This window comes from Carcharhinus amblyrhynchos, chromosome 10 (assembly GCF_965287045.1).
Source record: "Carcharhinus amblyrhynchos chromosome 10, sCarAmb.v2.hapA, whole genome shotgun sequence".
Lineage (NCBI taxonomy): Eukaryota > Metazoa > Chordata > Chondrichthyes > Carcharhiniformes > Carcharhinidae > Carcharhinus > Carcharhinus amblyrhynchos.
In genome coordinates this window covers 363,910-377,960 of record NC_137333.1, presented here as the reverse complement: position 1 = coordinate 377,960, position 14,051 = coordinate 363,910, and the positions used below count along the sequence as shown (strand labels likewise).

The window sequence follows — 14,051 nt, the reverse complement described above, 5'->3', positions numbered from 1 at the left end:
AGTGGTGAAGAAGGCATTCGGCAGACTTGGTTTCATCAGTCAGAACATTGGATACAGGAGTTGAGAACATAAGAACATAAGTAGTAGGAGCAGGAGTAGGCCATCTAGCCCTTCGAGCCTGCCCCGCCATTCAATAAGATCATGGCTGATCTGAAGTGGCTCAGTTCCACTTTCCCGCTTTCTCCCCATAACCCTTAATTCCCTTATCTGTCAAAAACCTATCTACCCGTGTCTTAAAAATATTTAGTGAGGTAGCCTCCACCACTTCAACGGGCAGAGAATTCCAGAGATTCACCACACTTTGAGTGAAGAAGTTCCTCCTCAACTCTGTTCTAAACTGCCCCCCCCCCCCCCTTATTTTGAGGCTGTGCCCTCTAGTCCTGTTGTCCTTTCTGAGCGGGAAGAATCTCTCTACCTCTATCCTATCCATCCCTTTCATTATGTTATACGTCTCTATAAGATCCCCCCTCATCCTTCTAAACTCCAACGAGTACAGACCCAGTCTATTTAGTCTCTCTTCATAGTCCAACCCCCTCATCTCCGGTATCAGTCTAGTGAACCTCCTCTGCACTCCCTCCAAGGCCAAAATATCCTTGCGCAAGTGCGGCGAACAAAACTGCACACAGTACTCCAGCTGCGGCCTCACCAATGCCCTGTACAGTTGCAGCAAGACCTCCCTGCTTTTATATTCTATTCCCCTCGCTATAAAGGCCAGCATCCCATTCGCCTTCTTGATCACCTGCTGCACCTGCAGGCTGGGTTTTTGCGACTCATGCACAAGGACCCCCAGGTCCCTCTACACTGTAGCATGCTGCAGCTTTTCACCCTTTAAATAGTAATCCCTCCTACTATTATTCCTGCCAAAGTAGATAACCTCACACTTGCTAACATTGTACTCCATCTGCCAGGTTCTCGCCCACTTGCTCAGCCTATCTAGATCCCTCTGCAGACTTTCTACACCCTCCGCACAATTTGCTTTTCCGCTTATCTTTGTGTCATCAGCAAATTTCGTCACCCTACACTCAGCCCCCTCCTCCAGATCATCTACATATATTGAGATGTCTTGTTGAAGTTGTACAAGACATTGGTAAGGCCAGACTTGGAATACTGTGTGCAATTCTGGTCACCCTATTATAGAAAGGATATTATTAAACTAGAAAGAGTGCAGAAAAGATTTACTAGGATGCTACTGGGACTTAATGGATTGAGCTATAAGGAGAGGTTGGATACACTGGGACTTTTTTCTCTGAGGCGTAGGAGGCTGAGGGGTGATCTTTTGGAGGTCTATAAAATAATGAGGGGCACATATCAGGTAGATAGTCAATATCTTTTCCCAAAGGTGGGGGAGTCTAAAACTAGAGGGCATAGGTTTAAGATGAGAGGGGAGAGATATAAAAGTGTCCAGAGGGGCAATTTTTCACACAGGGTGCTGAGTGTCTGGAACAAGCTGCCAGAGGTGGTAGTAGAGGCAGGTACAATTTTGTGTTTTAAAAAGCATTTAGATAGTTACATGGGTACAATGTGTATAGAGTGATATGCGCCAAATGCAGACAAATGGGATTAGTTTAGGGATTTTATAAAAAAGGGCGGCACGGACAGGTTGGGCCAAAGGGCCTATTTCCATGCTGTAAACCTCTATGACTCTATGACTAAATCCTCTTCAGAATTTTAAAGACAATTCTGAGGTTAGCCCTCAGCCTTCTCTGTTCTAGAATTAAAACCCCAGGCTGTTCAGTTTCCCTCATGTATTTCTTCTGTCCTGTGGAGGATGAACACAGCATACATGTCAGCTTTCAGCAGTAATGCTGTTATTTTCCAATACTGAAGGAACAACTATTAAAAGCTCGTGGAGTAACCATCACCCAGGGTCACAGAATTTATTTCATACAATGGCTCTAAGCTATACTCTTTTGAAATTTTAGTGTACTTTATTACCGCTGTGACCTTTGGGCAATAACACACTTCTACAGATGTAGTCAACATTTATAGAATCATAGAGTGGTAACAGCATAGGAGGAGATCATTCCACCCATTGTGTCCATGCCAACTCACTGTAAGAGCTACTTAGCTAGATTCCAGGAAGCTTCTTTTTCTCAAATTGGTCAGACTGATCTGAAAGCACATTGGATAGCACTGTTTGGTTATCAATTGGTCAGAACAGTAGGAGGCTTTCTGCATTGCTCTTCAGCAAGTCTATCAGAAGTTATTGTGTAAAGCTGTTTGCTTGAAACAAGAGTGAGTTGGACAGCCAAGGCTAAACTCATTCAGCCACCACACCTGCAGCCCACTGTACAAAATAACCTGCAATCTGTCAGTACCAGGTTAGAATAAGTATATTGGTTTCCTTCATCCAGTTAACAGTTGGTGATGGAAGACCTTGGTCAAATGTATTCTTCGCCTGTGCTCCAGATACTCTGAAAAATACATTCCATTCGGGAATGTCTGAAGGACATCCAAATGGGAAACTCAAGGCCACGAGAGCTTTTACTCTTAGAATGCGGACAACCTGCACTGCTAGTCCTAACTGCCCCAAAGCTAATATGAGCTAATCAATTGGTAAAGAATGGCATTCACCCACAGTTCTGAGTAAGAGTGCAGGTACTCTTCCTGCCAAGCTTTAGTGAACCTGTTAGATTTTTATGGCAGCCTAACAGCTTTCATTGGAAAAAATCTTTTTAAAGGAACAGTGGGAAAAGTAAGCAAGTGGGATACAAGTGGATAGTTACCTTAATTGTGATGTAATTTTTCAAAGACTTTGACATCTTTTCTTCACTTCCTTTCAAATGCAAATGCCCTGAACAAAAGAAATGCAAACAAGATAAAAGCTCATGGTGTAGGGGGTAACATATTAGCCTACATTGAAGACTGGCTGGCTGCCAGAAAAGGGAGAGTATGCATAAATAGGTCAGATGGGTAGGACAGTAGCAAATGGATTCTAACCCTGAGAGATGGGGGGCTTATAAAACAAGAGAATACACAGTGAACAATCATACGCTAGGAAGCACAGAGGACCAGAGAGACCTTGGGTGCATGTCCATGGATTTCTGAAGATATCTGACAGATAGATAAGATGGTGAAAAAAATATATGGGATACTTGTCTTTGTTGGCTGAGGCACAGAATATCAGAACAAGGAGGTTATGATGGAGCTATATATATAGCTATATAACAGCTATATCCTGTTTGGCCACAGCTAGAGTACTGTGCGCCATTCTGGTTGCCACATTGCAGGAAGGATGAGATTGCACTAGAGAAGGTGCAAAGGAGATTCACCAGAATGCTGCCTGGGCTGGAGCATTGAGACTGCGTAGGCTGGAGCTGTTTTCATTAGAGCAGGGAAGGCTGAAGGGGACCTCGAGGTGTACAAAATTATGGGAAATACCATAGCAAAGAACTTTTCCCCTTAATAGGAGGGGCCAAAAACCAGGGGGCACAGATTTAAGATGAGGGGCAGGAGATTTAGAGGGGATTTGAGGAAAATCTTTTTTACCCAGAGGTTACTGGCAATCTGGAACTCACTGTCTGGAAGAATGGTAGCAGCGAGAACCTTCACATTTAAGTAGCATTTAAATGAGCACTTGAAAGGCCACAGCATACAAGGCAATGGAAAACGCGATTAGAATAGATAGGTTCTTGATGGCTGGCACAGACATGAAGGGAAGCTTTTTATGCTGTATAATTCTATGAATATGGAACTAGGGGTTGCTCTTATATGACAGAGATGAGGAAAATTTTTTCCTCAGGTGGTTGTATGAGTTCGGAACTCTTTGCCTCAGAATGATGTGGGAGTGCGTCACTGAATATTTTTAAAGCAGAGGTAGACAGATTCTTGTTGGGTAAGGGAATCATAGGTGACCAGGGTTGATGGGGAATGTGGAACTCAACATATACAGATCAGCCATGATCTTATTGAATAGTGGAGCAGCCTTGAGGGGCCGAATGGCCTACTTCTGCTTCTATTTCATATGTTTGCATACAAGATAAAGATGTGCTTTCGCCACTGCCGAAGTCACGCAGGGCTGAAGTTAATCTTTGACAGTAGTGTGAAATGGACGATGATAAACCTGCCATCCATTTTACATTGCACCCCCTTTACTTTACCATCAACTTTCATAGAAAAGACCAGCCAGAATGTAAAAGAGGCAGCCAGTTCAATAGCACCTGCTTCCTGTCACTGTCAAAGATCAATTTCAAACCTCCAGTCACTGGTCCTGATCTCTATGTAATCATTCAACACAAAAAGGGGAAGATAGAAAAAACACTTTCAGAAAAGGTCATTGGGATGTGGAATGCATGGTCACAAACGATGATTGATGAAAAATTAAAGGCCGCATTAGTAAGTATAGATAATTACTGAAAGAATAAAAAGAACAGAAAAAAGTACAACACAGGAACAGGCCTCTTGGCTCTCGAAGCCTATGCTGATCATGATGCCCAAACTAAACTAGAAGCTTTCTGCCCTTACTCAGACCGTATCCCTCTATTTCCTCTCTGAGGACACACCCGACCAGATGCCTCTTAAATGTTGCTAATGTGCCTGCTTCCACCACCTCCTCTGGTAGTATGTTCCAGTCACCAACCACCAACCTTCCCCGCACATCACCCTTAAACTTTCCTCCTCTCACCTTGAACCTGTGCCCCGTTGTAACTGACACGTATAATGTAGAATGAACGGTCTGGAGAGAAAGCAGGGGTATGGAACAGGTCATCTCATGAAAGGCCAAAATTAAGGACATGGAAGAGGGAACAGATTAGTTAAAAATGTCTAGGTTCACTGATTAAATATAAATAAAGATAGCAGAGCCATAAATCTAGCTAACCAAAACAAGTGTTTTAAAGCTTCATAGTAATGATTCCATTACTGCGCAATGAGTTAGCAGAACTACTGGAACTAAAAACCTTTGGCCTACAGAATTCAAATTTCACAAATCAAAAACTAAAAAGCTTGGATTGTTGGCCTCTTAATGGAAATTCAAGAATTACAAACTCAAATCAAGGGACTAACAGTTTAAGCAGCTAAACAAATCCCTCTGCCAGCAAACAATTTGCTGTTGTTGATGAAATGCTCTCAAAAAACCTAACACCATCTTAACAGGGGTTGCAATGCACTGCAGGGCTTACAGTCAATTACATTCATTCTGCTCATTACTAAACCACAGAACTATTTTTCTCATCACGAGACTGAAAGCTCGTTTCCCAATGAGGCCAATTAATAACTAGCCACTATATACACTTCATCTTTTAAAATTGAGAGACTTGGAGAAGAACTGAACAGGCAAACATCCAAACTACACAGGGATTTTGATCCAGACTGGAAGTTGGTTATTATGATATCTCTATTTACAAATCATTTAGAAACATAATGGAGAAGATTTCCAATTACATACTCTGTGTTTTGAATCTTTCCCTCCAGAGGACATACTAAAAAACTGCATAATAAAAATTGATGGTCAGAAAATTACCATATAGATCATCCCTCGCAATAGAAAAATTACACTATATTTCACTACTAAACACTCAAGTATCAACAACTCATTAAAACTATACAACAATGGTTACTGTCTTACTTTGAATTCCAGCTGTCCTCTCTCCAATGCCCAACAAATACATACCTGAGTGTAAAAAGTAGTTGCCCCATTGTTCACACTTGTGGTAAGCCTCACATTGGGCAATCTCATTCTCGTGATGGGGAAAGGCCAGATCTATTCCACCCGAATGGATGTCCAGTTTATTTCCAAACACAGAGCTGGAAATGACACACAGTTAAGCTCGTCATTTGTTACAATGCAAAATGTAAAATTACTTGGTCAAAGCAGCACAGTGCAATAAATAAAGGATCTTAGACAAGCCTACAAGTTAGCAATATTGGTGGCTACCAGGGAGCTAACTAGCAATAAAAGAAAATAAAATACGTAATAATCAAAAATAGATGCGATGGTGACTCAGTCTGGCAACATCTTAATTTTAAAGTTCCCACCATTGTCTTCCATCGCCCACACCCCCTCACTATCTCTGTAATCTCTTAAGAGCCTGATAACGTTTCAAGATCTCAACACTCCTCCAATCCTAACATCTTGCACATCCATGATTTCTATCACTCCATCACTGACAGCCGTGCCTTCAGCTGCCTGGACCTTAAGCTCTGGAATTTTCTCCCTAAATCTCTCTGTATCTCTCTCTTCCTTTAAAATGCTTCTTAAAACGTAGTTCATTGACTGAGATTTATGTCACCTGTCCTAATGTTTCCTTATGTGGTCCCACGTCAACTCATAGCATCAGACAGTGCAGAAGAGGCTCTTCAGCCCATCGAGTCCACATTGACACGTTAGAAACATCTGGACTCCCACCTAATCCCATCTGCCAGCACTTGGTCCATAGCCCTGAATGTCACAGCGTGCCAAGTGGTCATCCAAATATTTTTTAAAGGATGTGAGGCATCCCACATCCACCACCCTCTCAGGCAGCACATTCCAGACTGTCACCACCCTCTGGGTAAAAAAGCTTTTCTTCATAATTCCCCTAAACCTCCTGCCTCTCACCTTGAACTTGTGTCCCCTTGTGACTGACCCTTCAACTAAGAGGAACAGCTGCTCCTAATCCACTCTCTCCATGTCTTTCATAATCGTTGTACACCTCCCCTCAGTCTTCTCTGCTCCAACAAAAACAACCCAAGCCTCTTCATAACTTAAATATTCCAACCCAGGCAGCATTCTGGTAAATCTCCTCTGCACCTCTCCAGTGCAATCACATCCTTCCAATAACGTGATGACCAGAACTGCACACAGTACTCCAGCTGTGGCGTCATCAAAGTTCTATACAACTCCAACATGACTTGCCCGCTTTTGTAATCTATGCATCGATTGATGAAGACAAGTGTCCCTTATGCCTTTTTCACCACCCTACTAACATGCCCTTCCATCTTCAGAGATCTATGGACAAACATGTCAAGGTCCATTTGTTCCACAGAACTTCTTAGTGCTCTGCCATTCATTGAATACTTTTTTGTCAAATTACTCCTTCAAAGTGTATCACCTCACACTTCCCAGGGATAAGTTCCATTTGCCTCTTATCTGCGCATTTGACCATTCCACTTATATGTTCTTGCAACCCAAGACACGCTGCCTCACTGTTAACCACCCGGCCAATCTTAGTGTCTTCCGCAAACTTGCTAATCCTACCCCCCACACAGTCATCAATGTCATTTATACAAATTCTAAATAATGAGGGGCCCAACACAGATCCCACTGGTACGCCAGTGGACACTGGCTTCCAGTCACTTAAGCAACCTTCCATCTCTTATAAGTGAGCCAATTTTGAATCCACTTTATCAAATCACCCTGTATCCTATGTGAATTTACCTTCTTTACAAGTCTTCCAAGTGGAAACTTGTCAAAGGCTTTGCTGAAATCCATATAAACTACATTGACTGCACTACCCTCATCTACACGCCTGGTCACCTCCTCAAAAAATCATTTTGGATCTCACTCCTTGGGATATTTTACTATATTAAAGGTGCTTTATAAATGCAAGTTCCTGTTGTTGAGTGACAGCATGCAAAAACACAAGTGCAGAAAGACAAAAAAAATACTGTGGTTATGGCCAGAAACCAACCCTATGGCACCAAAATTATTCTACTTCACACCTTTATTACCAGCACGATGACTCTCCATACAGGAATACATGATCAAAGAACTGTCAAAGAAAATGCTATTGTTATCAGATCAGCTGAACATTACAGTTAAACAGGTCCTCATTGCTGTGATTCTGCTTTCAGAACAGTGCAAGTCCCAGGTCAACTTCTGTCAAGTTACGTACAGTTCAACAAGAGATACAAGCCACAAACCTTGCAACGGTTGAACACTCAATGTGCCAACCAGGTCGGCCCTTACCCCAGGGGGACACCCAAGATGGCTCATGTGGTTTTGATGCTTTCCACAGAGCAAAGTCTCTGACATGCCTTTTATCACCAGCATCTAGCAATAAAGAATTAGCAAATCAAACATTTGAAATACTTTTGTGTTTTAACACATCAAAATATTATGGAGGGGGATTTCTCCCAAATAGTTTACTTATATCCAATCTCCACACACAGCTCCCCCCCCCCCCACCTCCCCAACCACCACCATTGAACTGAAACATTTATTTACTCTTTATTTTAAACATACCTGTTCGGCCATTTAACAATGTGTTATTTTGTCATTTTCTGAGATGATGAGGTAGCATGGGGACAGCACATTACCACAATTTAGGGACAATTGTCAAACTGACTGACACTGACCCTTACATTTCAGGGATTAAGGCATAGCTTCCAGCCCGAGACCCAGTCTGCCCACAGAAGCTCAGGCCATGATCTCTAGAAAAATGTTAATGGTAACAACCCAAACAGTGAAGTAGTTAATAAAACTGTAAATACATACTTGTTTCTCCAACGGGGTCAGCATACATCCCAACAAATTTCCCATACCGACTACCAATAGACTGGATGTCAAAATATACGTTTCCTGAAAAGTTTCAGAAAAAGCAAGTGTTTTGCTTAATAAATAAAAACCTATGTTCTGAAATCAACCAGGTTTGCAGAAGAATTTATTTGTAAGTCGTAAGATTAATACCTCATTTATACCAGGACTAAATGATACTAAACTGCATATAGTTGCTGAAATCATTGTGAATCACAGAATGATATAGCAGTTGTGGAAGCTATTTGGCCCATCATGTCTGTGCTAGCTCTTTGAAAGAGTTATCCTATTAGTTCCATGCCCCTTATTCTTTCCCATAACTCTGCAACTTTTTTCTTCCACTAGTATATGTCCAATTCCCTTCTAAGAGTTACAATTGAATATTCTGCCACTGACCCCGTAGCCAGCACATTCTGAACCATAACAATCACTGTATTAAAAAAATTCTAACTTCCCCCTGGTATTTTGCAAATTATTCTAAATCTACATCCTCCTATTACTAACAATCCCACCAATGGAAACAGTTTTTCCCCCTCTATTAAAACTTTCATTATTTACTTCTATTAAATTCCCCCCCCTCAAAAATGAAAGTTATTGTTTCTATCTACCACTATATTCGTTGGAACAAATTAAACTAACTTGGCTTCAAATTTCTGAGTAACAATTAAATTGTATTTATTTTCAAAACAAGCTACTCCCAAATAGTGAAATGGTCCTGGAATAAGTGCCCTCACCGCCCCACTTAAACCACACAGTCGCACCAACGCATCTGTTACGGTCTCTTGGAAACCAATAATATTTTAAAAACAAAGTTATGTCCATAATACCAACAGAAAGAAAACTGCAGGACAAGATTACACTTTTTACAACTTCTACTGTGACAAACCAATTTAGAATCAACTTAATTCAAAGAAGTAATTAAAAGCAAAGGATAGTTCAGATAAAAGGTAAATTTCATTTTAAATAGTTGATATAAGAAAGATATGCCTCATGTAGTTATCATGCTTCACATAATAAAGTACTTGCATTACTTCCTGCACAAATGTCTAGGGGATTTTCACAGTAACTTCATTACAGTGTGAATGTGAGCCTACTTGTGACTAATAAATAAACGTTACTTTTTACTTTAATGTCAGACCAGGAGAATTCTCATAGGCTTTCCAACTCGGTCTCCACCATGTAGAATCTCTCACTGCCCACTATATTAGTCACATCCACCTTAGCTGTATTCCATCCAAAGTCCCTGACACTGACAAGTCGTGCATCTCCAAACTCCCTATCATGACAGAGCTGATAGTGCAGAATCCCCAAAAGCTGCTTTCTCTGAACCCTATAAATGGTCCAGTGAGCTACTGGAACACGGAGTCAGTAGCCATGGGTCTTGCCCAATCCACAATCTTTTGCCCTTCCAGTTTTCAGCCCTCTGCTCTTTCTAACTGTATAACACACAGTAACACAATCTCTGCACTATTCTCAGAGGCTTGTTTCAATGCTGCTCACTCAGAAAATACTTCCATTCAAATAGGAGGGCATTTTGCTTCTTTCCTCTCATCCAAATTCTCAGTGTGAATTCTTCAAACAAAAAAAACGCTCCATTCAGAGAGAATTTTGTTTCCTTCCTCTTTACACAAATTCTCAGTGTGTTCTTAACTCCCAAACAGAAATCTCAGGCTAAAACCCAATCCCACTGAAATTAGCTTTCTTGTTTACTCTTTGCCTCTTAGCTGTTCATCCCCTCACCATCCCCCAAGTCACAGAGGCATTTCTTGGAACCTAATTATATTGCAATCAGAAAACCAATGAATCCTCTTTTCGAATACTCCCCATCCAACTAGGGACATTCAGGTTTTTCCCAGCACCTGGCTCATCATAGTCACATGCAAAATTTTATTTTAATAGACATCAAATATGGTTGCCTGTCAGTCTAAAAGGTGCAGGATTAATTTAAGGATGGACTGTGAGTTGACTAAAGTTATGTTTCCATGAACTAAAATGAACATTTTATCTGCACAAGGTTAAAAATTCCTTTTATTAATAAAAGCACAGCTGACACTCTCTGATGGGACTGCACAAACTCACCTGTGGAAGTAGAATAGGCATGACCATTGTGAATGATTTTTTCTATAAATGCCACAATCTGAGGAATGTTATCGGTCACTCGCATGTAAACTGTAGGTGGAAGGACCTACAGAAACAATAATGAAAACATGATTCAGGATTTGATGAACCCCAGTTCCTACTTTGACTCACAAATAAAACTATGATATTTTGGGAAGGGAAATAATTAGGCACCAAACGATCATTCAAACCCAAAATTAACTTTTTCACATATTTAAATAGCTTAATGCAGAGGCAGGTTCAGAAATATCTATGCAGTATAATTTCTATGACTTTCTGCAATAAATTACTGCCCTCTCTTGTGTTCTGTCTGCATAACAGAAGTACAGGGTATGTAATTAAATATTACAGGTACTCAAGCTGAAAACAACTCCAAAATAGACCAGATTACATCAAATCTACAATTTTGAAAACCTTTACAATCATCTATGACAAGAGACCTTCTAACAAGTCCAACAAGCTTTCTTTAAAAACAAAAAGTAATTGTTGAACTCAGTGGGATAGATATTGACTTTCTGCAATAGTATAAGCTAGGTGACAGCAAATTGGCAATGGAAATAAAAACAGGAGAGGTATAAAACAGGGTTGCCATCACAGAGTCATAATCATCCTGCTTTATGGAGGACATGAGGCTTGTGTTCTCAGTATTACATTCGATGACAGAACCACTGCCCACCAATACACAGGATAGAGTATCTGAGCTTTCGGAAGGCTCAAAATAGATGAAGATCATCAGGATGGCAGAATGATATTACCCTTCCTATAAATACATGGATAGGAAATTTCTATTCTCCCAAAATATGAGGTCTTCATAACGTCCAAATAACAATGTATGGAAGAGTGTGAAGTGATATATTTTGGTAGGAAAAGCAGGGAGAAACGATATAAACAAAAGTATATGATGCTAATTGGGTACAGGAACAGAGACACCCTGGGGAATATCTGCATAAATTGTTGAGGTAACAGGGCACTTTGAGAAAGTGGATCCTGGGCTTTATAAATAGAGGCAAGAGCACAAAAGCAAGAGAGTTATGATGAATCTTTATGAAACATTGGTTCAGATATAATCCAACAATTAAAGTAGAACCTTAGAATCTCTACAGTGCAGAAAGAAACCATTCAGCCCATCAAATGTGCTCTGACAACAATCCTACCTATCCCCATAAGCCAACATATTTACCCTGCTAATCCCGCTAACCTACGCATTCCAAGACACTAACGGGAAATTCAGCATGGCCAATGCACCTAAGCTGCACACCTTTTGAACTGTAGCAGGAAACTGGAACACCCAGAGGAAACCCACGCAGACACAAGGAGAACATGCAAATTCCACACACACATTGACCCAAGCCGAGAATCGAACCTGGGTCCCTAGTACTATGAGGCAGCAGTGCTAACCACTGTGCCACTGCATCACGTTTTAGGAAGGATGGGAAGGCATTGGAGAGGATTCAGAAATGCTTCACAAGAATGGTTCCAGGGAGGAGGGTTAGTTATGAGGATAGGTTGCCAAAACTGAGGATGTTCTCCTTAGTGCAGAGAAAGTTGAGGAGAGATTTGATTGAAAATTCAAAGTCACAAGAGACTAAGCAGATTAACTGGGGAGAAACGGTTTCCACTGGTGATGAGGTGGAGAATCAGAGGACACAGGTTTAACGTATTCTGCAAAAGAACCAATGGCAAATGAGGAATTTTTCTTTCTGTGCAGGAAGCGGTTAGTATCTGAAATGCGCGAAGAGCGAGACAGAGACAGATGAAAATCAGGGTTTTGACAGGGAATTGGATAATTATCTGAAGAGAAAACATCTGCAGAATTATTGGAAAGAGGTGGGAGACTGGCCTTGCTGAGCTGCTGTGACAGGGAACCAAAATGGACACCACAAGTTGAAAAGCTATTCCTTTGTCCTTTGATGATTCTTTAATTCTACGACTTGAAAAAAGCACTGTAAAAGTTCAGTTGCTATAGGCATCTATGGCTACTTCCCTCACTCATTTCTGTGGATAGCACTTTTCGGCACTTACGTTTGATTTTGAAATTTTCTAGCATAGGTGGCCTAAAACCTATCCCATGAAAGCACTTGATTCTGCTTAGTTTGAACCCCACAGCTGTCAGGAAAAGCAGCAAATGACATTGAAAGTGAGCTCTTGGAGGGGCAGTACCAAGAGTACTGCATTTTCAGAACAAAAAACAAAGAACAAAGAAAATTACAGCACAGGAGCAGGACCTTTGGCCCTCCAAGCCTGCACCGGCCATGCTACCCGATTTAATTAAACCCCCTACCCCTCCGGGAACCATATCCCTCTATTCCCATCCTGTTCATGTATTTGTCAAGACGCCCCTTAAAAGTCATTACCGTATCGGCTTCACCACCTCCCCCAGCAACAAGTTCCAGGCACCCACTACTCTGTGTAAAAAATTTGCCTCGTACATCCCCTTTAAACCTTGCCCCTCGCACCTTAAACCTATGCCCCCTAGTAATTGACTCTTCCACCCTGGGAAAAAGCTTCTGACTATCCACTCTGTCCATGCCTCTCATAATCTTGTAGACTTCTATTAGGTCTCCCCTCAACCTCCGTTGCTCCAGTGAGAACCAGACCAAGTTTTTCCCAATCTCTCCTCATAACTTATGCCTTCCATACAGGCAACATCCTGGTAAATCTTTTCTGTGCCCTCTCCAAAGCCCCCACATCCTTCTGGTAGTGTGGTGACCAGAATTGAACACTGTATTCCAAAGGCAGCCTAAGTAAGGTTCTATAAAGCTGCAACATGACTTGCCCATTTTTAAACTCAATACCCTGGCCAATGAAGGCAAACATGCAAAGAAGGCAAGGAAGTGCTGTACTGAGGCCTCGTGCCCCCTCATGTGAGTTTTAAAGATCCCACAAAAGATTTCAAAAAAGAGCAAAGAAGTCCCTTATCCTATTGTGGCCAATCTTTATGCTTCAGAATATCTGATCATTGGATACAAAACTGGCTCAGTCAAAGAAGGCAGAGGGTAGCAGTGGAAGGATGCGTTTCTGAATGGAGGGCTGTGACAAGTGGTGTTCCTCAGGGATCAGTGCTCGGACCTTTGTTGTTTGTAATATATATATATGATTTGGAGGAAAATGTAACTGGATTGATTAGTAAGGTTGGTGGATTTGCGGATAGCGATGAGGACCATCAGAGGATACAGCAGGGTGTAGAGCAGTTAGAGACTTGGGCAGAGAGATAGCAGATGGAGTTTAATCCAGACAAATGTAAGGTAATGCATTTTGGAAGGTCTAATACAGATAGGAAATATGCAGTAAATGGCAAAACCCTTAAGAGTATTGATAGGCAAAGGGATCTGGGTGTACAGGTATACAGGCCACTGAAAGTGGCAATGCAGGTGGAGAAGGTAGTCAAGAAGGCATACAGCATGTTTGCCTTCATCAGCCAGAGTATTGAGTTTAAAAATTGACAAGTCATGTTGCAGCTTTATAGCACCTTAGTTAG

The 14,051-nt window shown here is 41.4% G+C and overlaps 1 protein-coding gene across 1 annotated transcript in view; it reads right to left on the bottom strand.

Annotated features, from left to right (window-relative positions):
- cars2 (cysteinyl-tRNA synthetase 2, mitochondrial) overlaps positions 1–14,051 on the bottom strand; it is a 66,255-nt gene that overhangs the window by 27,420 nt on the left and 24,784 nt on the right. The window contains exons 5-9 of the mRNA XM_080198033.1: positions 10,535–10,640; positions 8,417–8,500; positions 7,843–7,972; positions 5,612–5,745; positions 2,727–2,794 (exon numbers count right to left, since the gene is read on the bottom strand). Of these exons, the coding sequence (XP_080054159.1) occupies positions 2,727–2,794; positions 5,612–5,745; positions 7,843–7,972; positions 8,417–8,500; positions 10,535–10,640 (522 nt within the window). The remainder of the gene's footprint in view (positions 1–2,726; positions 2,795–5,611; positions 5,746–7,842; positions 7,973–8,416; positions 8,501–10,534; positions 10,641–14,051) is intronic.